The 25,439-nt window shown below is 39.6% G+C and overlaps 1 protein-coding gene across 5 annotated transcripts in view; it reads left to right on the top strand.

The window, feature by feature from the left end:
• Positions 1–25,439, top strand: part of USP32 (ubiquitin specific peptidase 32) — a 133,540-nt gene that overhangs the window by 94,423 nt on the left and 13,678 nt on the right. For 4 of the 5 annotated variants that reach the window (XM_019545662.1, XM_019545660.1, XM_019545658.1 and 1 more), the window contains exons 16-27: positions 7,116–7,275; positions 9,898–10,052; positions 11,658–11,739; positions 12,422–12,496; positions 14,491–14,629; positions 14,916–15,021; positions 16,191–16,364; positions 19,774–19,948; positions 20,440–20,591; positions 21,599–21,710; positions 22,842–23,053; positions 24,576–24,760. In XM_019545662.1, coding sequence (XP_019401207.1) covers positions 7,116–7,275; positions 9,898–10,052; positions 11,658–11,739; positions 12,422–12,496; positions 14,491–14,629; positions 14,916–15,021; positions 16,191–16,364; positions 19,774–19,948; positions 20,440–20,591; positions 21,599–21,710; positions 22,842–23,053; positions 24,576–24,760 — 1,727 coding nt within the window. The remainder of the gene's footprint in view (positions 1–7,115; positions 7,276–9,897; positions 10,053–11,657; positions 11,740–12,421; positions 12,497–14,490; positions 14,630–14,915; positions 15,022–16,190; positions 16,365–19,773; positions 19,949–20,439; positions 20,592–21,598; positions 21,711–22,841; positions 23,054–24,575; positions 24,761–25,439) is intronic. The other variant, XM_019545659.1, reaches the window with a different exon arrangement.

Genomic DNA, 25,439 nt, shown 5'->3' with positions numbered 1-25,439 from the left:
GTTTTGAAGGCTGCCTTTCCAAACACTCTTGTATGCTTTGAAGAACGTGCAGAGCACCTTTAAATAATAAAACCTGTCAAGCAATCCAGAAATACTTAGACACCACCAAAATTGATTCTGAATGCAGCCCAAAGAGCTTTCTGGGAAGGAGCAGCATAAGAAACAGGATGCATCTGTCTAGCCAGAAATCATGGATCTTCATTGGGTAGCTCAGCCAGTATAGCATAAAAACTACAGCAGCGAAGGACTTTCCGAACAGTATTGGCCCACTCATGACCAATATCATGTAAGTTGGCCAAGAAATTTTTCAAGGAGTTGATTTAAAAAAAAAAAAAGTGCGATCAAATTAAGCAGTTTCCACAGCTTGACCAAGACAGAGGTTTCCAACTATTTTCTAGGTAAGGAATACAGAAAGGCACTGGGCTTCATGAGAAGAGGAAATGTTTGGCTTTGACAGTGTTTTGCCAGAATAGCAACTCTGCTGTCTATCCTCATGTTCCATGTCATGTAGACAAATATGATAGCCAAGATTGGGAAATCTAAGGTGACAGGCAAAGATCACTCTTCAGCAGCTCATTTCGCTTCCTAGCTGTAACTGCATACTTCAAAAGTGGATGATGGAGCACAGATGACTTGTAATGGCAATTGAGCTGTAGAGGTAGATGTTTTCAGCTGGTGCTGGTCTGCAAAATCAGTGTCTGGGTATCCTGGAAGAATGGACTCCCGCAAGGTTTTGTGCAGACACCAATTTTATATAACTTGTTCGCTCAGTGATCAGCTAACCACTGTCTCCAGGTGTTTCGCATAAACTGAGGATACTAGCTTGGGCTCAGGAGACTCTAACTTCCAGAGGATTGAAGGGAATCTGAACAGTAATATGTGCCATAATTGGCTACTGCAGGGGAGTGAAGACTGGAACCGTTGCTTGCAGAAAGCTCAGTCAGCTTCAGCTTAATATCGTTCTCTGAGCAGTTAGCAATTTGCACAAGATGTAAACCCGATATAGCTAAGGGTTAACTTATATCACTGCCTTGCACATTTGCTGAGGCAGTTCAGAAGATCAAGAACAAATTGGTAACCCTTGTCATGCTGGAGTTCCCTGGTTTGAGAAGCGCACACAAGGCTTTGCTGCACTGCTCTGGTACCTCTTTGAAGGCAGGCCTGGAGTAGCCCATGTTTTCCCCAGACCCTGATCTGGGAAAGTCACAGAAAGCAGGGAAGAAGGCATGGTTGCTGACTGTGTCTGCTCCTACTCTTGAAATAGTTTCCACTCACCACTAGAAACAAATGTTTGTGCCTGGCCTAAGTAAGCCTTCTGATTTTTGTTTGGGGAGGGGTAGGTGGGTTAACTGCAGCAGCACCTAAAGAATCATAGTTGAGGCTGGAGGCCAGAGGGAGCACCTGTAGGAGTATGAGGTATGGAAGGACAAGGTCCTTACCCTGGAGAGTTTGTAATCTAGCTTTGTAAATCAGTAGAGCAAAATATAGAATAGAAAAGATGGCAGGGAAGCAGAGACTGGTTACACGCCACAAATCGAGGGTGCAAATTGTGAGCCTTTTTTGAAACAACATATATCCAGACAACACACATTATTAGTTCTTGCTGGGCTTCTGATCTAACCAAGCTGTTGTCATCCTTCTTATGTGGTCATTGTTTACCGTGTCTGTACGGTTTGGGTTTTGGAGGGTTCACAGAATTATATGATGTGAAAACCTGAAAGTCATGTTTTATATGAAAATCTTATTGATGTTAAGAGTAAACACCTATTTTTAGATGGCAGCTCTGAGACATATATTACATAGTACAAGGTCTCACTCCTCACTGGAGCCGTTACACACGGTTGAAATGCAAATAACTTTCACTGGTTTGGACAGGTCCTATACTTAACATTCAAAAAGGAATAACATTCAACCTCAGCAAAATGTTGGTAGCAGAGACCATAATGAGCTTTTACATTAGACTGTTACCAGTATAGAATATTCTGTAGTTTCAGTTCTAGGAAACATTACAAAATAAAACAAAACTAAGCTTTAACTTGCTCTTCCCAAAGAACGAATAAAAGAAAGTGCGTTTATGAATCAGCAGTACTGTAAATTAGTATTAATTATGCTTTTATTGCATATGTTCACTTACTGACTTGCAATGAAAAGTTTGCTAATTAGCAATGGGTCTGTCACTATGCAAGGTACATTGTATTACTGTGTTCATTTTCTTTAAATAATTTATAAAAAAAATAATAATAATCTTGAACAGAAGGAAATGAAGCTGAATATGTTTGTAAATATTACTGGCACTTCCTGTATTCAAACATGGTTATGTCTGAAATAGTTCTGCATTGTGCCTGAAAGTAACTTTTATTTTCACAAGTATCAAAATTGCGTAGAATAAACTGAATTGACTGTGGATGATGTTGAATCTATTATTATCCTACATTTCAGTTTTTAAGTTATCCTACTGACGTGGTTCCTTGCATTAGCTGCACAACAGTTGTATTTCTGAAATAGAAATGATGATTGTACAGGGATGGTTATAGTTAAATCCTGTATTTCTCTCAGAAGATCCCTTGAACTATCACTGCATGTGGAAGTATTAACAAGCTATGCTCTGTCAGAGATGTTTTATGAAGCCTAACTACTGCATGTGTTGAATTATTTATCTGAATTTATGGAAAAGTATGCTTAAATCAGGGTCAAGGGAAATTGAAGTAGATTTATTAACTCTGTTTGCTTGGAGGGATGGGAAACTGTCTTTAAATTCTGTTGCATCTGCAGGATTCTTTTTTCCTTTGCGTGACTTCTAGGGCCGTCTCCCTTATCACATGACTTATACTTTTATAGAGATGTAAGGAGGAGTTTTTTCAATGACATCAACAGTGTTAAAGTGCTTAACTCCCACTCGAATGGCATTGAGAGGAACGTCCCCCTTAAACTCTAGTCCATGAATTGTATCGGGACTGAACAAAGTCTTTGTTTGGCATAAGATCGGAAGTTCGATGTCACGATCATAAAATTTTCTTGGTGCTGGTGCATCGCGAGGGATATCGATTTGTATCGTTGTCAAATTTCTGAACTGTGTGAGATACTAAACCTTCAGATCTCCTCTAGTACTTCATTTGGATACGGTCTCCGCCACTAACCGTTCTAGGAACAGTTGTGTCTTCCTAGTCCACTTCTTTCTGATCCCATGCACTCCAGTTTGCAATGCATTCTCCCTTGCGGCAAAGATCCTCAGGACTGCCAAGACAAGTGACCAATAGAATGTATGTCAGCTCCTTTTCAAGCCCCGTGGAACGGTTTTTACTTCTGCTACTTTTTAATCCATAAAAGGGCTTGAAGTCAACTATTTTTCCTCCATTGGTGCAAAATTGAGAAAGTTCTCAGCTGTAATAATCCCTCTTCCTGGAGCTACAAACACATCCTGAGGATCAGTCTTTCCAACCATCCAGCTCTTAAGGAATACTTCAGGCTCATCACTGCAACGACACATTGCCAGGACAGAATATTTCCTTTTGCTTTGTCTTGAGATTGTGCAAAATATTTGGTCGTGGAAGCAGGACCCTTTAAAAAAAAAAAAAAAGGTATTGTAGTTTCATTAGGTCTGCCAGGTATGGATAAATTCTCCTCAGCAAGTCATAGATAGCATTTAGTTTATTCTTTGGCTCTTCAGATCGAGGTCAGCAATAACACATCCTCCTTAAAACCAGCCTAAAATGTGAACTTAGTGGGAGGCTTCATGACCGCAAGAGCGTAACTGCCCCAAAGTGCCTTGACACGCTGTCAATCCTCACAGCTCAGCCACGTAGGAACCCAGATAAAGTGACCAAATACTTTCCAAGGTTGCTAAAGCAGGTTTTCAGATTTACTCTAAAAAGAATGTGAAAAACCCCACCTATGCCAAAGGTGGGAACTGAGTCGGACTTGGAGCAAATATGTTCAGTTATCATAGTCTGAGGGTCTAATATATACCCACAGGTTCCTCTCACGACAGGAGTACTTAGGAGAATCGAGCATGACATCTTTGATCCTAGATGTGACTTTCTAGGACAGTGGAAGGATTTTCCATCCAGACCCGGTGTCACCACATCTTACTGCCTGGATGTTTTTGTGGCTGGCTGACTGGGAGAAAACTGGCCTAACTGCTTAACCAATAAGCACAACAGCTTAATAGGAAAGATTTTGTAGATTTGCTTATGCTCCAAAGTGGGAAAGGCTTTCTGTTCATTGAGCACAATACCATCTGTCTCCATCCAAACAAATGTGTCCTATCCTGAACTGATGTTATCTGTTCAGTCTGAGACGTCTTTTGTTAGTTCAGGCAGGTTCACCTGGCATCGAAGCACACCATTTACAGGCACAAACGGTTTGATAGCCTGGTGCGCGCTTTTTTCTGTACAAACTCCGGTTCCTTCTCCCTCCCTTCTGCTGTCTTCCTCCTTTAATCCTTGTGGGTTTAACAGGCTCTTTTGAGCCAGTAGCTACATATTTCTTTACTAAAGACACCATCTTTATTAAAACACTTTGCTCTGTGAACGAAAGATAGACAGGGTGGGTAGTCGGCCCATGAAGCAGAGGCCTGGCACAACTTCTTCATGAAGACCAAAATGTTCTGAAACCACATCCTGAATTTCTTCCCCAAAATTGTTTCAGATTTGTACTTGAATCCAACGATATACTAATAAACCTTGTTTGTCTGTTGCTTTCAACCCAAGCAGAAGCTGTGCCCAAGATGTCCTTAGAGTCTTGTCCGTATGCAGATAAGAAAATTATTCAGTCTCTTATGAAATCTGTAAAGCAGCAACTTGGAGATCAATATTTACTTTTACCAGACACAAGTCTTTAGGTCTCTTGATCTGATCTCTCGTTCAAGTGAGCTGCGCTGTAATCTTTATTTGAGAAGACTCTCCCACCACCGATGCCAGGTTCTTGCCCGAGGCTCGGCAGAAGGGCATTGCAGCTGACACTGCGCTCCCCTTTATGCTCTGGCATATGTACATGAGAGTTCCTGGGTCCCAGGCAAAGCTTCAGCAAACCCTGCCGCCCAGAAGAGCCTGATCTGAAGTGCATGGGTGCATGCCCACCAAATGTGGCATTCACTTGGAAAGCCCTTCCCTCTTGATGCACAGGTATATAACTTTCCTCTCCAAACTTTTCTGTACACTGCTTAACCACTGTGTCTCACCATGGTTGGCTGCATTTTGCTGGGGAGTGAAATAATTTGTTGGAGGGGAAGAAGCAGGGTGTTTTTTATAGAAACTCAGTGCTGTTCAGTGGATTCACCATTCAGGTCAGCTCTAATCTTTCAGCATTGTCTGTATATAGTACTTAATTGACTGGTAAACGAGGATACGTTTTGGACCCATGTATATGGAAGCTGCTGCGTAAGGTAATTGCAATTGCTTTAACGGGTTTTGTTGTTGTTGTTCATTTCTCATCAGATTTTGAAACTGTGTTTTTCCATACTCAAATATTCAGTGAGTGTTCCAGCTGAAGAAGGGTTGGTCTTTTATGCTGTGATGCTGGCAATTATGTTACAGTGCAAAAACAGTGGCTTCAGCTACCCTCCTCCTACACGTTCTCCATGGAAACCAACCTTTCATGATCTGGAGAAAGCCGTAGCAATTTTGCGCACGCCACAAATAAATGCACTCAAATCTTTCACTGTAGAATAGTTGGGAGAGGCATCTTTCCAGAATGGCTCTGGCCAGGAGAATTGAAGGAAGGAAGTGACTTTCGACCCACATGAAAGAATGCTACTGATCTCGTCAGTGATGCCACTCGTTTACATGCGGCTTGCTAACCCGTGTGCAAACTTAAACTTGACACTCACCCTTGACACGAAAGAGTTTTGGGAACTCTTTAGGATGGCAACCATCCTATTACTTGCTTCCATACAATAGTCCCAGCCTCTTTTTGTACAGTTTGCAATAAAATCCCAGGTTTTCCATCCTCAGAAAGCTGCTGTTGCCTCATTCCATAGCTCGTTGGTTCTGGAGCTGAACCTTAATTTGATGGTACTTTCACCTGTGCTTCATAGGCATGCCACAACTTAGGCTAACTTTTTTCTTCCTCCTTTCTCTTGTTCTCAACAATGATGGTTGCCTTTCATCTACCTTCATTTTTGAGTGGCTTTGGAGATCAATCTTATAAGTATCTTGGTGTGGTGGCATGTACATGAACATGGCTAGACAGGGCCTTGGGTGGGGTAATATAGTTGGGGTGGTCGTGCTTTGAGTAGGGGGGTTGGACTCCTAAGGCCCCTTCCAACCTTTGTTTTCTGTGACCTATGATCTTAAGTCTTTGGTACAAGTAGTGTTTTAGACCCAGTTTTGATTTCCTTCCCCTCCCCCCCCCAACCATCCTCCCTCCTCAACAACGTGTAACTTGTGGGAGAAATAAGTTTTCAGTTTTGATCTCTAGTTACTGTGTCAGTTTTCAACAACATTTGGCCTGGATCCTGGAATCAGAAGTTCGGAATAATGAGCTTCCGTCAAAATGAGCTTTTTTCCTCTTACGAATTCTTGATAGGAAAGAATGCACTAAACCAGAGGTTCCCAAACTTTTTGTTATTGCATACCCCCCTTTCCAGATTAACCAGCTGCCTGCATACCCCTACCAGCATATGTTTTATATTTTAACACTAAGTACCAATTGTTATTATAATGAAAATTAAATCCGCTGTTACACTATTTCTCCCGCATACCACCCCCAGAGATATTTTGCATATGTGTACCACAGTTTGGGAACCCCAGCACTAGACAAAAGTATGGGAACTCATTTTACAACCTTGTGAGTAACTGTTATGTATTTATTATTGCAGATGATATGGTCTCTGTTTTAAGGCAGACTTCTTACTAAAACCTGGCATTTATCACATCTTTTAATTGAAGATTCTCAAATTAATTAGTGAAGCTTCAAAATATCCTTAGAAGATGTATAAATAAAGTATTATCCCCAAGGATATTTGTTCAGGGTCACATAAGTCTGTAGCAGGACTGGTAGTAAAGCACAGATTTTCTCCCAATCCTGTGCTTTACCTAATATTTCCTGTTCTTTTTAGATGTCTGTTAGACTCAGAAGGGCAGTCATTAAAATTTTCTTTAAAATGTTTTCATCAGGTGATCAAAAACAGCAAAACGAACATGCCTGAGTTAGAGTTATTTCCTTGCTATCTGCTCTTTTTGAGACAACAGCCTGCCGCTCGGACGCAGCAGTCGAACATCTGGGTGAATATGGGTATGATGAGCCTGAGAATGTTTCCTCAACATTTACCTAGAGGTAACTTAAGAATGCAGCAAGAACGCACCTGTGCAGTTTCCTTTTCTAAAAAGCAGGATCCAGGAGCACAGAAGTTTGCCACTGTGCTTCTATATCTTCCAATCATTTGTAAAGCAGAACAGGTGATTGGTAAAACTTTTTAAAGGGCTTTGTTCACCGCTCTTCTACCAGGAGGGGGGAAGCAAAGGGCATTTCATCTTTTAAGCAAAATAAGTTATGTAGTTTAAAAAAAAAATCTTAGTTTGGTGGCAAGGGAGTGAGAAATGAGTACTGCATAAAAAAGGGCTGAGGATGGCAGATCATATTGTCTCCATCTGCAGTCAGTTATGTAGTTATAGAATATTTATATCTGAATTTATTTCAGAGAGTCCTTTTAATGTAGAGAACTACAGTATAATAAATCTCATTGGTGGCCATTCATCTGCTGGTTCACATGTCTCTCTGAACTCAGGTTGGTTTAGAGTTATCCAAGTAATTAACTCTGATGCAAAGAATTATATACTCCCATAAGAAGAGATTAAGCTAGTGAAACATGAAATCTCTATTTGAGGCAGTTTGCAAAGTTTAACTTTGTGCCGTGGGCTCAAAATTGCATGTAGGTGGTATCTGAATCCTAGATTATTTACTGATGAAATAATTAAAGCACATCACATAGTTGTAATTTGTATTCTCACTTCAAGATTGCTCGGGTCTTATACACTAAGACTAGTTTTTAATTCATAATATTTTACAGCCAGCTCTGAAAAGGCATTACAAGGTTTCTTTTCAGTTAGCAGGTTTGCATGCACAGTTGCTGATGCTACTGTAGATGTCGGTGCAGATCCCCAGTTTTGGCGTGCACGCATGGTTAAATATTCACAAACGGAAATTTGCATGCTTATGTGCATGCCCAGGTGCAGGGAGACCTGATCACTGAAAATCAGATCTGAGGGGAACATTGGCTTTAGTAAGAATATGTTTAAAATATATTATGCAGATACTTGATTTTTCACTGCTTTGAAAACATCCATAATCTATAGTTATATTAAAAATCCAAAGTTCTCTGATAAGTGGCTGCCTGCTTGATCAAGCTATGCTTCAGAAACTGCTTACTCTCCAGAATTGTTTCTTCCTTGATGCAGTACAGTGGGAAGTGCTGCGTTTAGAAACCTAAAAATTCCTAATTCAAGTACATATGTTTTTCTGATATACCAAATTTGATCTTGATTTGGAATTATTTTGCTCTGCACTAATTCTTTTTTCAATCAATTAATCTTTTTGAGTTTTTAAATATGCTTTCTTGCTGTAATCTTATGACTAATCCTCATATTTAATTTTAGAAAAATGCTTTTTTTTGTAATCTTTAAGGGAATAATCATTTGTTTGGTGTATTAAGTTAAAACATGCTTTGCTGACTTACGATTGTGGTTTCGTTTTCCTGTCCTGTAATATAGCATTTAATCTTGTAATTTTCCATATTTTAAGATTAGTTTGTTTCTTGTCATTGCAAATGTACTGCCTCAGTTGCTTACTTTAAAGTTATACAGCTATGTAGTCAGGGCTAGGATACATCATTTTTTCCTCCATGAACGTTTTAAAGCAGGGGCGGGCAATTATTTTGGGCGGAGGGCTGCTTACTGAGTTTTGGCAAGCCATCGAGGGCTGCATGCCAGGCGGCCAGGAGCAGATGTATATTAATTTTCTAATTCTTTAGGGGCCCCGTGGGCTGGATAGAATGGCCTGGTGGGCCACATCCGGCCCACTGGCCACATTTTGTCCACTCCTGTTTTAAAGGTATTTTAAAAGAAAATCTTAGTTTTAAACTGTACGAGTCCCAGAAAAGTAAAAGATGAAATCTTAGTAATCTAGCCTGTTTGAAACTTGGTATTTGAGAGTTCAGGATCAGACAATGAGCTAAGTATGTCACAGCGCTGGTATTGGGAAACTTTGTGCTGAAGTGAGTTAATTAGTATTGCAGACTTGTGTGTGAATGTTGAATTCCTAGGCATCTTCCCAAAATGTTGTGCAGGACTTCAGCCTTGGAGTAAGCCAGTTATAAAACTGCTGGACTAATTTAATTTTCACAGATAAACATTCATCTCTGTGGAAGAGATGCAGCAAAGTGGTGCTGCTTTCCAGCACAAAGCAGTGACCTGGAATGTTTTAGCACTTTCGTTATATGTAACATCCTTTATAAGATTATCCTGAAGGAAACTATTTTAGTTTCATTTTTGAAAGTACCTTTTGACCTCTGCATCTCATCCAGTTTGTGACACTGGTGAATCTTATGGCGTATTTTTAAATTGATAATTTCCTGCCCGTGAGAGCCTCGTTAGAAAGTCCCTTTATTAAATGCTTGGCAAGAAGCAAGGGTGAGGTTGCTGGTCCTAGCAACTCAAGTGGAAACTAACCCGGTTCTAGTGTGGTGTATGAACTATCTCCACAGGTATAATGAAGCCTACTAATTCCACTATGGTCCATTTTAGCTCTACAATAAGACAAGTTAGCACTACGTTTTGTTTTGTTTTTTTTGCAAAATGCTTTAACCTGAACACCTCAGGAATAATTTATTAAAGTGATCTGCTTGTTACTTTTGCATGTGCATTATGAACATCTTTGCCACTCTCATGATTATGCTTGCAGGGAATGTACCTTCTCCCAACGCTCCTTTAAAACGAGTGTTGGCTTATACAGGCTGCTTTAGTCGGATGCAGACTATTAAAGAAATACATGAATACCTGTCGCAGAGGTTACGAATAAAAGAGGAAGACATGAGGCTGTGGATATACTACAGTGAGGTAACAAACTTTTCTAAGGGTTTTGAATGTTGTCTCTGCACTTTTCTTCAATACGCCCTTAAATGCTAAAAATAAATACATTGGGTAAGGCATCAGAGTTGCATATTCACTTTAAACATCTTCATCTGAAAGCTTGGGCCAAAATATGGTCCTAGAGGCTGCCTTTGGCACATGCCTGTTAATTTTTTTTGTTTTGTTTTTACTTCTAGCTCTGACTTTTGAATCTTTGGGTTTATTGATCAAGAATGTAGATTTTTTTTTTTTAATTTTAGTCTGATGTTTATATGCATGTGTTCTAATTTATCTGGTCATATATTTAAAATATTGCAACTTTTAAATAATTAAAGCTAGTGTATAATTTTAGTACAACCATCTTAAACTGGCTTTAATGCTCATTAGTCTATTTTAATGCACAAACCCCATAATTTAGTTAATACACATTAAAATAGGCTAATACACTTGAAGTGCCACTAAAAAACTGCTCTTCAGTTAATGCACATTAAGATGGGCTAATGCACATTTTCCTAGTACCGCACAATGGAGGGCCCTCTTGCATATATGCTGTGGGGGGTGGGAGGGGATGGCACTTTAGAGTGGCTCCGAGTACTGCTGTGATTAAATTGCTGCTATGTCTCCTGTGCTTAAAAGTGGTGGCAGGGGTGTTTGAACTAAAGCCCATCTGGCGCTGGTAAATGAGACGCAAGAGGCTGCTGGAGCACAGCAATTGCCACGCTCCACCAGACTTTATTAATCGAGTCTTCTCTGACGCGCTGGAATTCCAGTGAATTGAAACAGGTTTGGCGCTTATGTGTAGGCACCTGGAGGTACTAGATATAAGGCGCCTTAACTAAAGCGTGCTAATGTATGTGTAAATGCGCGCGCTGTTTCTGTCGTATACGACCCGTTCTCCGTCAGTTAGCTGTTTCTATGGAAATCAGCACCTGTCCAGTTTCCTTTCCTTATTTGCATGTTTATATTTTTTATCTTACTATGCAAATCTAAATGCTCAGAGATTTAGATCAGATTTAATAAACTGAAATCCGTACAGTGCAGAGTCTTACTAACGTGCCAGAGAAGAACCAAATTAGTTGGCATTATGCAGTCTACTCTGATCTTTCTGCAGTGAAAACTGGTTACTTCATTTGCATTTTTCTTTTGTATGCTTCTCTGTGGAGGGCTCTTGACCAAGAGGTAGCACCTTAAGAATGGTTCAAATACTTCTCTTTAGAGAAGTTAAGATCACAGCATGTTACTTTAGAAATAATAGCAAGTCTTGTTCAAGTGTCACTGGTAACTTATAGTGTATAAATGGGACTTTGATTTAAGTAACTCTTGTGATGTATCGTGACTAACCTAAATCGCCTATGCGTGGGCAAAGTGACCTTTACTAAGTCTTAGGATTTAGTTATTGTCCCTTTCTTCTTAATAGTATCTAAAGCTGTGGGTCTTCTCTTTCTGAGTTGGCTAAGGGAGCTACTAAGCATATCAAGTCAACGTGCTTCATTGCTTTAAGATTTAAAACAAAATAACCTCAGGTGGGTGGCGGAGGTGAGGAGCTAAGAAATGCTTAAACAGTAAAGCTCTTTTTTGTTTGCTTGTTTTCAGAATCATCTTTCTCTCCTGGATGATGAGGATCATAGGCTGGAGTATCTGAAGATCAAAGATGAGCAGCACTTAGTAATAGAAGGTATAGAAGACAATAATGGAGGTTTACTGGCTTATACGTTTAAACCATCAAATAATTTGCCTACATATGAAACGTTTGGTAGAGAAACATACCCCATGTTACATTTTCCGTGCAAGGCAATATATATAATCCATGGTCCTGAATCTGCTGATTAACACATCAAAAAACACCCTGGAAAACATAGAAAAGTGTTGGGGGATTTAGGGTTTTTTTGTTTTTGCAAGCCTGAAGAAAGTAAAGGCTATAACATTTGCTAGAGTATAGTCAGAAAACAAAGGGTTATAAAAGGCCACTGAATGAGGCAGGGTCCTGAAATGAGAATACATTTGAATCTGTTGTTGCTCTGTAACTGAAAATTATCTTTTCGTCAATGAGAAACGTATTGTTTCTGAATGTAAATGAATTTGTTTAATTATGGCTTGGTGCCATTTAAAATATTAATACGCTAACCCCTGAAAAATGCAGTTTGCAAGTAGAAAGAAAGGTCAATATTAACCTTAATGTCTGGAAGAAGCAGAGTTAATGAATTAGAAACAGAACTGAAAATGAAAACCAATTTGAAGGTTAACAAGTTTCTAAGGTGTATTTTTATAAATATTTGGAAATAAAGTAACTTTTTTGCAACATAAGCTATCTGGAACAGGTTAAAAAATTAACCTTGTTGTATCTTATCTCTTTTTAGTTAGAAACAAAGACATGAGCTGGCCAGAAGAAATGTCATTTATAGCAAACAGTAGTAAAATAGACAGACATAAAGGTAAGTGTTTAAGTACAGAAACTAATTTATGATGAGAGGGGACAAATCAACTAAGTGTTCCATTTGAAGCTGTTTTGTTTTTTTTACACAAAGGCTGAAAATAGCAGAATAAGCCTTTTAGGATTTTGCTGCTTGTTTTGTTGTTTCTGTGTTGTAGACGTCCCTTATTTGAAGTTACAGAGATCCTTTTATCTTCAGCTGTACCATTAACAAACTGAACAGAGAGCATTCTGAGGCTGCATTAAGATCTTTTGAATACATTGTTGCTTCTTTTCCAGCTTGTTCAGAATGCAAGTTATGGATCTTTTACTTTTTCTCATTTTAAATGGAAGGGATGCTTAATGCATTTTTGCACAAAAATGGAAAATGCAAGGTCAGGTCTTTTTACCTAATTCAGAATGAGGATTGCATTGATTATCAGAGTCTTTTCTGTGAGTTATGTACAGGGATCTGGGTTTTCTGTTTGCCACGGAAAAACACGGGATTTTCTTATTTTATAGGAAAAAACCACACACTTTCTCTTTTCAAAGAAGAAAAACACAGGAAACAGAAGGTTTCCCCTTGCAGGCTGGCAGAACCCCAGCCTGCAGGGGGCTGGGGAAAGCGGGAGGAGGGCTATCAAGCAGGGGGTGCCAAGTATACATGTGTGTGCGTATGTGCACTTGGCAGCCAGGCAGCATGGAGAGCAGCTCCACACGGGCTACTCCTCTGGGGAGCTGGCTCCCCCCCCACTGTGCACACTCCTGGGTCGGGGGGTGAGAGGGACGTGGGCGTCCAGATTTGTACATGGGGTGGGTGATGGATGTGGACTGGCAGCTGCGGGTGTGGCGCTCCCCATTCTACTGCCCTCCTCCCTGGGGACCTCAGTGGCCTGGCGGGCAGGACCTAGCACGGCAGAGCGGGGTGGGGAGACTCAGTGCCGTTGCTGGGAGTCCTGCTTCCACCAGGTGTCCCCTACTCACGTAGAGGGGGTGGTGGTGTGGAGTTGTGGACCCTGCTACTGCCAAGCAGTCCTAGGGTACCTCACCATGGCAGTGCAGGGCTCCCCGCAGTACCAAGCCTCCCTGTCTCGCTTTGCCACGCTAGGTCCCACCTGCTGGGCTGTAGAGGCCTCTGAGGGGAGGGGAGCAGGGTGGGGAACCCCAAGTCCACAGCTGCCAGATCCTTGCATATAATTTCCCTGTTCTGCAGGTGCAAGACTTTGCCTTTGCATTTTTGTTCGCTTTGTGCAAAAATGCATTAAGCATCCCTTCCACTTAAAATGAAACCAACTATAATATCCATATTTTGCATTATGAACAAGGTAGAGAAGGAGCAACAATGTATTCAAAAGATGTTGGGATTCTCTCTATTCAGGGAGTACTGGCAGTGCTGGGGGGCTGTGGGTCGGGAGTGAGGGACATGGGCATTTCAGGGCTGCTCAGCACCACAGAGCAGTGGTGTGGAACAGCTGCAGCTGGACCCACATCCTGGTGAGCAAAGGGGGCAGGAGGAGCTCTGATTTTTTCCATGATAGAAAACCCAAAATCAAACACCAAAATATATAGGTATTTAGAATTTATTTTACTATAGTGGCACTGGTAGGCTTCCAAATTTGCTTTAAAATTGTAAATATATCAATAAAACATTGTGCTCACCTGATACCTATATATGTCCTGGCAGAAAAACATGGATTCAGGGTTTTTTAATCAGAGATTAGGGGCTTTTTTTTTTTTTTTTACCAGAGGATTTGCTATTTTTAAGCAGAGAAAACCAGGATCCCTGGTTATAGAGAACCCCTTCCAACAAGGTACTGATTGCTCTCAGTTCTGATCAACTTGAGTGAGATCTGGGTACAGTCTGCCTCGCAGAGGTTCTTTGTCCAGGTAGAAGGTATTGGAGTCCTGTTCACTCTAGCAAAATTTCCCTGTTGATCTAATTTTGCATGTTTTTTATGCATGGCACAGTTAAAATACACCAGTGTCAGATACTTGTATCCTTTTTTCTTTCCTCAGTTCCTACGGAAAAAGGTGCTACTGGATTAAGTAATTTGGGTAATACGTGCTTCATGAATTCTAGCATCCAGTGTGTCAGTAATACACAACCTCTAACACAGTATTTCATCTCAGGAAGACATCTTTATGAGCTCAACAGGTATTCCTCATGGCAGACCTTTGGCCTTTCAAATGTTATAATGTTTTAAGTTAATTTGGGCCTTCAAAAATAGACGGCATGGATAAATTATTTCAGTGACAATATCAGCAGCCCTCAGACACATGATGGTCACTAAACTACGCGCTGCTGAATAGGAAACTTCTGTTACTGAGTGAAAGTCTGTACTAACAAGAAGGTTGTCAACTCCATCCTCCATCCCTGCAACCTTAAAAGCACTGCTTGATTGGATACATAGTCAGTAATTAATTTACTTTATATATTCTAGGACAAACCCAATAGGAATGAAAGGACATATGGCCAAATGCTATGGGGATTTGGTTCAGGAGTTGTGGAGTGGAACTCAGAAGAACATCGCTCCATTAAAGTTACGGGTAAGATTGTAACACCCCTAACTCCGTGGTGAAAATTAATGTGGATCTATATATTTCTTGCGTTTAAAAGAAATTCCAGTTTTTTTCTGTTTCTATATAACAGTTTTATCTGGGGGGGAGAGGAAGAATCTCCTTAAGAACATTTCAGTCTGTTCGTTTTTAACTTTATCCTTGATTAAAAGCTACAGCTTCATGAACTTCTATTTCTGGCTATGGTAAATAAGTGTTCAAAACATATTCATACAGTCAATAAACATGTTGCTATCAGTGTCTTTTTATGTTGGGAATTTGATAGTGGATATACAGTCATCCTTCCAAATTTTCCTTAGGCGAATAAACTAGTTCTTTGTACTGACAAGGATCTTATTTCTCCAACAGTGATAATAAGTAAGTGTGTAGTCTTCCATTTGGATGGTAAGGTACTCACTTAGCAGCTACAAATTTATGCTTCGAATATGGCAAGTATCTGTATGTCATAAACATGATACACAGTGATCACTGTAGTACCTTTTTTGAGGAATACACTCACAATCCAGTGTACAAGCTACAGGTTTAGAACAGTCCCTAATGGCAGCTGAAGGAGTGACTTAATGGGCATGTCTGCACGTGCATTTACACTGGCTTCAATTTACTGCACAGTAAGCGGGATGAAGCCAGCATCTACACGTGCAGGCATTAAAGCTCATTAATGCTGTGGGACTGACTAGGGACTAAAGTTAGTTCCAAGTGAGTCCACACACGCACAGTGTTACTGCGCAGTAACTAATCGGGCATAAATTTGACACCTGCATGATGCAAGTATCAAATTTATGCTCAAGTCAGTGTAAGTCGCCACATTTACTGCTCAGTATAGGTGTGCATGTGTACTGCGCAGTAATTTTGGTTACTGTGTAGTAAATACACACATATAGATGTGCTCAATATGTGCATATCAGGTAGGTATTACATCCTTTTGTTATGGATAGAAGTCGTGCAGAACCTACAAGTGGCCTTTTTCCTGCCATGAAAACCTAGATGACTGTCTTTCTAACTGTTAAAACCTAAGGTTGCTATCCTGGTTACAGTCACGCATCTTCTCTGGGCTAATTTAATTTATTATTAAATTTCTGGTCCTCTCTGTTGCTTAATATCAAATGACTGGGTGTTTTTTTGTTATTATTCTTTTATAGTGGACAATAGCAAAATATGCTCCAAGATTTAATGGCTTCCAGCAGCAAGATTCCCAGGAGCTTCTGGCATTTCTCTTGGATGGTCTTCATGAAGACCTGAACAGAGTTCATGATAAGCCATATGTTGAGCTGAAAGATAGCGATGGTCGACCAGACTGGGAGGTAGCGGCAGAGGTATATCTAACCTTGTAATAGTTATCATTAGGACACAGGAATCTGCAGTGATGCATAAAATTTCCGATAAAAGTACAGGATCAGGGAAATGAGCAGATTTTCTAAATATATCAATTTTATTAACTGTTAGAAATTACAGGATTCTGCAATATACTGGAAAGAGAGAATGATACTTCATCTATTTGGTTCAGTAAAACCAGTTAACTCCTGACCTACTGCAGCATGGATATTTACAGGCTCAGTAAAATAGCCAAAGAGTTGGGCTATTTCTGAAATGTTTTTCTTTCTGGTATAAAGATCTTTGCTTACCTTGCTCAAAGTTGAATTAAAAAGAAATTTTGCATTGCTACCTTCTGCAATAAAAAGGTTAAAAATGCAACCTCCAACCTAGAACTTCATCAAATGCCTCCAGAAAGTAATGTCTCTGCTTTTACCAGTGGTGATATTCTTGGTTTCCCACATTTTTAACCTGTGTTGCATTGTAAGGTGTCTTTGATTTTGTTTTTGTGAGAGAGTGAGTGATTGGAGCAGATTATTTTCCAAACTCTGGATAAATGAATCCCTGCATATACAGGAGACTGTACTTAGTGGCGTGACATGACTTTTCTAGTCCTATGTAATTTGTAAATTTGATTCCCATTTTTTGTTTTTTATCATTAATATCTATTCGGTTTTTTGAGTGTTTATACATATTGTAGGGTCATAGAAAATTTAAGGCTGGAAGGGACCTCAGGAGGTCAATTTAGTTCAGCCCTGTGCTCAAAGCAAGACCAGCCCCAACTATATCTTCATACCCAAGAGTTTCTTGCTGGGTCTTTAAACCTCCAAGGATGGAGATTCCACAACCTTTCTGTCAGGGTAACCTGTTCCAGCGCTTTACTACTCTTTTTCTTAACGACTAAGGTAAACGTTCCTTTCTGCAATTTGAGCCTGTTGTTCTTTTGTCTGTCATCTGCCACCACTGAGAACAGCTCCGTCCTCTTTGAAACCCCCCCTTCAGGTAGTTGTAGGCTGCAATTAAATCCCCCTCAGTCTTTTCTTCTCCAGACTAAATAAGCCCAGTTCCCTTAGCCCAGTGGTTGGCAATTACTTTTGCTGGAAGGCCAGTTAATTAGCTTTGGTGTCCTCTTGAGGGCTGTCTCTATCCGTCTCCCTGTCCCCAGAGCTGTAGCACATCCTGATCCTGTCTCACTCCCTCGCTGTAGCATGCCCCAGTCCTCTTTCTCTCTGTTGCCCTCCCCAAAGCTGTAGCCCCAATCCTGTTTTTCTGCCTCCCTGTTTCCCTCCCGCCCGGAGCTGTATCAAGTCCCAATCCTCATCCAGAACCTGCTGGCAAAACTGGAACACAGGGTGCCAGATGTGGCCTCATCGGTCCCGATAGAGGGGAGTAATTTACTTCCCTTGATCTGCTGGCAGTGCTCCTACTAGTGTAGCCCAGTATGCTGTTTGTCGTCTTGGCAACAAGGGCACAGTGTTGACTTGTATTCAGCTTATTGTGCACTATAAACCCCTGGTCCATTTCTGCAGAGCTGCTGCTTAGCTGGTCAGCCCCCAGTCTGTACTGATGCATGGGGTTGTTCTGCCCTAAGTGCAGGACTTTGCACTTGTCCTTATGGAACCTCATGAGATGTCTTTTTGTTCAGTCCTCCAATTTGTCTAGGTCTCTCTGAATCCTCATCCTACCTTCCAGCATATCTACTGCTCCCCCCCCTAGCTTGGTGTTATCTGCAAAACTGCTGAGGGTGCAATCCATCCCAGCTTCCAGATCATTGATGACCACATTGAACAAAACCTACCCCAGGACCAACCCCTGAGGCACTCTTCTTGATACCGGCTGCCAAATATACACCAAGCTATTGATTGCTGCCTTTTGAGCCTGATGATCCAGCCAGTTTTCCATCTACCTTATGGTCCATTCATCCAAACCATACTTCTTTAGCTTGCTTATGAGATTGTTGTAGAAGACCATATCAAAAGTCTTGCTAAAGTTAATCTGTCCTCATATTTCAATGTCAATGCAAGCTGAATTGTATAGTAAACCATATATTTTGCTATGAAGGCTAGAGCGTGTTTCTGGACTTCCTAGTACATATAATAACTTTTATCTGGATCTTAACAGCTTATTGAATAGCATTTTATATTTTTTGCACTCTAATACTGACCTTCTCTTTTGTCGGTAAACTTAAGATTTTGGTTTTAATTTCCACTGCAAACTCATTTTGCATGTAAGGAAATTGATCTGGCACCTGTGAATTGAAAAAAGTGATTGTATTTGCATCACTAAAAACTGCAAAATTTGGCCTGAAACATTTTTGTTAGGATCCTTTTATTCATATCCCTGAATTTTTTTCTTCCAAATCACTGGCCGAAGTATCAAACCTAATGATGCACCTTGTTCTCTAAGTTCTAAAAATGTCGTGATGCTTGATGTGTAATTCATATCCATAAAACATAGATACTGTAATAGGTTTAGAAAAAAAATGGGGCTGTAATTGAAGCAGGCTTTCCATTAACATGCTGCTGTCTGAATAAACAGAGCATCTGTTAAATTGAAGTAATAGAAGAGGTACTTGGTAGAAATGTCACCTTCCCATTAAGCCAACCTTCTCCTTCTGTGTTTCATCCTTTTCCCCTTTGTTACATAGATGAATTTTTATTCATGAGTTGTCTTAGTGCTACTAAAGAAGCAACTGAATTCTCTTCTGTATCATGCCTCAAGAAAATTGGTGGATAAATTCAGATGTCAAAATGTTTATTACTGGCAACGTTGTCAGTGGCAGAATAAACAGCCGCTTTTTAAAATCGCAAGTTGTATTTGCAGTTTTGGTAGCTAGAAGGGTCATTGGTTCTAAAAACCGAAGACATTTTATCTAGAAGTCATGGAAAGGACATAAAGATGGAACTTTGCAATATCATTTTAAAGCTGTTAGAATATCTAGATGGTTTTCAGAATTTTTACAGATATTCAATCACAGCGACGAGTTCTTAACAAAGCTGTTGCATCGTCTGATTGTCCTGAGGACAGAATCTTTCTGTAATGTTAAAAATAAATTCTTCTTGCTTATTGCAGCACTGATTTTTGTCTCTAGTAGAACATCTTTCAGGTCTGAAGGATTCCTTCAAGTTCTTGGGTTTTTGCAACAAACTTCCACTTCTTAGTTTCCTTTCTCACTTGGAAAACAACATCAGCAGAATCTCTCTATGCCTGAAGAAAGGCACTTGTGCCTGAAAGCTTGCAAAGAACATTTTGTCCAACTATTTAGTTGGTCTAATAAAAGGCATCGCATCTACCCAAAGAACCTTGTCTGCCTGTGTCTTTAGATCAACACGACTACAACCAACAACACTCTTAGTCCGAGCAATTAAGCTTGAGCTACTAATGTGCTTTTTTTCATATTTTTTTTTTCAGGCCTGGGAAAATCATCTGAGAAGGAACCGTTCAATTGTAGTGGATTTATTTCATGGGCAGCTAAAATCCCAAGTAAAATGTAAAACATGTGGACACATAAGCGTTAGATTTGACCCTTTTAATTTTTTATCCTTGCCTCTGCCAATGGACAGCTACATGCACTTAGAAATTACAGGTGGGTAACAGGATTTAAGTTCCTATGCTTAAATTTGTCCAGAATGAAATTGTACACATACCACAGCTTTACAGTAAAGCTGTCAGTCCTGTGTACATTCACACTTGGCACCTGTGTAGTGGAATAGTTCTTGAACATAAAGTAAAATTTTCTCATATAAATATGCACTCTTAAAACTGGATTAATTTACACTGGGATCAATACGGATTTAGCAGTATGAATTCCCATGTAGCAGTGATCCTAGTTCAGTTTGCAAAAGAAACACCTGCAACATTTCTTTTCCTATACTGGGACAGTTTATGGAGGTTCTCTGCCACTTGTCTAGAAAAAGCCTTTTGCCTTTGAAAGGTAGAAAACTGACTGGGATATGGTTAAAAGATAAAGTCTTAGCATGAAAGAAAATTGCTTTTAATAAGCGGGTAAATGTCATGCATTGTGCTTACTAAAATGTTACCATTTCCCTGACTAACTTGAGTTTCATTCCCTTAAAGTAATTAAACTAGATGGTACTACTCCTGTTCGATATGGTCTGAGACTGAATATGGATGAAAAATATACAGGTTTGAAAAAGCAGTTAAGTGAGCTTTGTGGGCTGAAACCAGAACAGATTCTCCTTGCAGAAGTACATGGCTCCAACATAAAGGTAAAAAGCTTTCATTGCTATCAGCATCCATTCAGTACTTACAATTGGAGTCTGCACATCAGCAAGTCTAAAATTTCTTCACTGCTCTTGAAGCTAAGCACTTGTGTGCATGAAAAAGATGCAGCTGTTTAACTAAATATGAGATTTTTAAATCCATTTAGTTAAACCCCTATAAGATGCTTGCTTTGGTTTATAAAACCTAGCTTAATTTGATTTAGCTTAAGTCAGTTAGGACTTGGAGGGCCCCTGCCACATGTTAATGAAGCTGTGCAATTAACTGGTTAATTGCATAATAAATTGGGACTAGCTATGTACACAGAGTAATTATCGCTCCCTAAAAATATCCATCCAGCTATAAAAAGAACCAACCAGCTACCAAGTTAGTGCTTGAAAATGTAGAACAACTTTATAGGTGGTTTCAGTCCAGCTTTCATTTGAGATGTAGCAGAGCCCTTCGTTTTATCTGAACCAAAATAAGGGATTTTTAAATCAAAGTAGATGTCCACCCAGGAGCTTGCATCGGTTTAGCTAAATCTATATACAAACCAATTTTTAACTAAGGGTGCAGTTTATCTTTGATTAAGGGCTGCTTTACATGAGAGAGTGATTTAATGGTTATAAAGATTGTTAAATATGTTGGGGATGGAAATCTAAAAAATATCCTCTTAATTATGTCTCTAGTATATATATTAAAGCTAACGTCATTGTCACACTATTTTTAAAAGCTCTGTTTTATATGCTTACAGGCTCTAGGGGTTCTCAGCTTGGCCAGTAGATCATTAGTAGTTCCCCAGAGCACTTCCTGGTAATTTCAAACATGAAAAGTGTGATTCTGCTGAGAATCTCCAACCAGGTGCAACAGAGCAGATGGGAAAGAGAATTGAAATGAAGAGCAGAAGCAGACAATGCTGCTAATGTTGTTTTTAAAAGAAAACATACCTGTTTCAAACCTGCAAGTAAATAAATGCTTTTCTTATACTCCTTTTCATTTCGTTTTTTCTCTCAAGAACTTTCCCCAAGATAACCAGAAAGTCCGATTATCAGTGAGCGGGTTTTTGTGTGCATTTGAGATACCGGTCCCAGGATCCCCTACGTCTGCTTCTAGTCCTGTGCAAACAGGTAAAACAAAACATACATTCTGTTTTCTCCTTGTTTACAAAGACCTGTGAGGATTGATCAGGTAGAAAAGGAGATGTGCAGGAGAAAAGCAGTGCTTCTCCAAGTAGAAGGTTAAGGAGTAGGAGTGTGGAAATGGGGTTAAAGGAAGAGTAGATGAAAGCCCACTTGTCAAGAGAGAGGAGGCCAAGCAGCCTCAGTTCATATTGATTTTTGGTGATCCTCTTAAGATTACACTCAGAATATGGAAGTAGGGCAGGATCACGTACATCAAAATAATAAGAAATGTAAGAACCATGTTAAGTGCTTGTGTGTTGGGTTGATAGGACTTCTAAATAAACCTCTGAGCAGAGTTCAGATAGCAATCGGTGGATAGTCATCTTCAGTTTTGTATAGGATTTGCATAACATTTTCCAGTTTTGCTTTTGCACTTACTGTTAAATGTGTGGATTGCAATTCTCTCTCTTGCCTGCATACAAAGCTATGTGCAGACCAAGATAATAGAGTGTAGAAAAGTGAAAATTTCCAGAACCGGAAATATTAAAACTGTACTTGGTTTTACCAATTCTGGTTGTTGATGATGAACTGATGAATTTATAGTTAAATTTGGCAACTATGCTAGAACAATAATAACCGTATTGTTCATTTCCTTGAAGCATTTCAGAATGTTTTATAAATTAAGCATGCTTTTCAGTACTTCTCAGGTAGATAATTTTTATATTTACCCATTTTACCAAGAGCATAACAAGCATAGAAAATTGCCCTTCAGCAAATCACTTAGTAAACCTTTGTGAGAACTAGGAATAGAATCTGATTCAGTTTCTTGTTTTGACCAGTAGACAATGCTGCCAGCGGCAGGCTGTTTAATGAGAGCAGAGCTGCAGCGTCTGCTTCTCAAAGTCACAATTGTTTTTAGGATGTGTATTCAAATATTCTGAATTTGTCAGCGTGCACTGTAGCAGCGTATATTCTTGGAACTCAGTAAATGATGTGGATCACTGCTATGCAAGACTGCATTTAATAAGCAAGATTTGAGCAGAGAGGTGTATAACTGAAGCCATTCAATCATACTTTATAAATATTAAGAGTTCAAGTAGCAGAAGTTATTAATCACGTGTTTGTATCTCAATTCAGATTTCTCGACTGGGCCATCAACTAATGGAATGCTCAACATAATGATGAATGGAGATCTTCCCCGACCAACACTAATTCCAAACGGGATGCCAAATACTGTAGTGCCATGTGGAACGGAAAATAACCTTGCCAATTGGATGTTGAATGGTCACGTGTCCTTGCTTCCTGATAGTCCGTTTATAGGATACATAATAGCAGTCCACAGGAAAATGGTTGGTAGTTTTTGCACTGATAACAAATGTTCCTATTTACAAAAAGGCAGTGGGCTTGTGGACAACTCTGCGGTTATTGAACCTGTATTTATACTCCTAGAAAAGAAGCGCACTGCTACCAGGTTGTGTGCCGTTGCCTGTTCTGCATGTGTATATGCGAAGTTTTGTGAACACACATGTTGCGTTCTTCAAAATTTTAGCTTCAGTGTCTAACCTAGAAGTGTATTGCTTTTCTCACTGCCCGCATACTTCCTAGTTCCTTAGCACTAAGATGCTTCTTTGTTGTTGTCATATCCATTTCCCTGATTTCCAGGCTTCTATTCTGAGCAGCAGAAATCTGATTTGAGAAGCTACTTGAAAGTCTCTTCATTTCTCTCATCTGGATTACCCATGCCCCCTTAACAGAAATAGTATAGAGTTAAGGTATACAGTATTTTCAAGGGTCATCCTGTTAAGGTCAGGTGCTCTTTGTAAATAAATGCATCTCTAGCCAAGTTAAACTATAAATGTCAAGGATGGATGGATGACTGATTGTCACAGATGCATTTGTTTTCAGGCATTAGAAACAGTTGACATTTACAACTAGTGCTTGTGGGCTGGAAGACTGTTTAACTTTGCTCTTAACTGTGTATTTTCATGGGGCTGTTTCCAGTAATACCACCACCGTTCTCATTCAGAAGTTCACAAGATCTCTCAGGGAATTTGTGAAATGCCCTTGAGCAGATACAAACTCTTAATTACAAAACCTGTAAAGCAGTGAAGTAGCCTGTTGAGTCTATAGCAAGAGTAGATGCTTAGAACATACTCTTTCCAGTACCATGATTAATGGAGTGGATCAGCTGGCTAATAATTCATTCTTTGTATCCAAGGCTTAAAATGTTACTTACAAAACCCCAATGTCTGCTAGGTAGGATGTATTGTTTTGAAGAGAATGAGAGAGACCACTTAATTAATGTGCCAAACTTTTACTTCTTGTCACATATCTGTCACAATACCATCTTTTTGTCGAGGTATAAAAAAAAAAGCTTGCATTATTAGGCAGAGCTTGTTCTTGAGCATGGATATTATGGATATTAGTATCATCAGGTGCTAGTCTACATTTCTTAAAGTTACTGCTTGGTGTGGAACGTTATGAGATGTATGTATGTATATCTATATGTATGTATGTTAATAGTCATGCAAAAAGAGAAGTTTAATTGAAAATGGCTTATGTTGTATGACTGACAGAGCTTTAACACTAGCAGTCTGTATGATATTTCCACAGTACAATAAAACTGAGCGGGAGAGCTCTTGGTTTAGCTCAGCGCTCAACCTGTTATTATTATTAGTGCTGTATCATTTAAGGAAATTCTGAGATTCTCCCAGTAATTTTTCACAGCATTATTAGGCTGTTTCAAAATCATACTTGGCACAGGAAAAAGTAAAGTAACAAGTGGGAAGAGTCAGGTATCTAATGATCACAGTAACCCATGTGCATGCAGCCACAAATATATCACGGTCATTTTTTAATATGTGTACGCAGATGCGGACAGAACTGTATTTCCTCTCATCTCAGAAGAATCGTCCCAGTCTCTTTGGAATGCCTCTAATTGTCCCATGTACTGTCCATACTCGGAAAAAAGACTTGTATGATGCAGTATGGATTCAGGTTTCCCGACTTGCCAGCCCTCTCCCTCCCCAGGAAGCTAGTAATCATGCACAAGACTGGTGAGTTTGACATGCAAGCCTGTGACTTGTTATCCACTACAACCCTCCCTTCCTACACTTCTGCAGCCCACTGCAATCCTTCCTTAATAAGGATTAACTGATATTAATGTGTAACCTCACTTTTTGTCAATTTTAACTGCTGACAAGAAATACTTGATCAGATGAGCATATGGTCTTAGAGCACAATTAAACTCTAAATGTCAACAGTTTTAGAAACCATTGCATGCATTTTTACCTCCGACACTTTGTTGCCTGCAGGTTCCATATGGTGAGTTATTTCTGTAGCAAGTCATTGGCAAGTACAGCAAATTGAAAAATGATGCTACATATGCTATTAAGATACTTACCCATATTTTGCTTTCTGGTGAAGCTATGCTTAATATACTGCTCTCTTGAATCAGCAATTAATAATTCATTCTACAGCCTGATGCATGAGAAAATAAGAAAATACACTCATTTGTCTGCTGAAGGGCTGGAAGGGACCTTGAAAGATCATCAATACCTTGATTAGTATTATCCTTGATCATAAAATTAAGAGCAAGTTTAATTGTAATACAAGCATAGTGTTAAGCCACTTTCTGTGCCCTATCGTTTTTGTATGCTAGAGGAAGCTTTGATTAAAAAGATTTACACAAAATTAAGTTTGTTTATTAGAGATAATAGACTAAGATGAGAGAAC

Source organism: Crocodylus porosus, unplaced genomic scaffold, assembly GCF_001723895.1.
Source record: "Crocodylus porosus isolate Cpor-Errol unplaced genomic scaffold, CroPor_comp1, whole genome shotgun sequence".
NCBI classification, from domain to species: domain Eukaryota; kingdom Metazoa; phylum Chordata; order Crocodylia; family Crocodylidae; genus Crocodylus; species Crocodylus porosus.
This window is presented reverse-complemented; position numbering and strand designations above follow the sequence as displayed.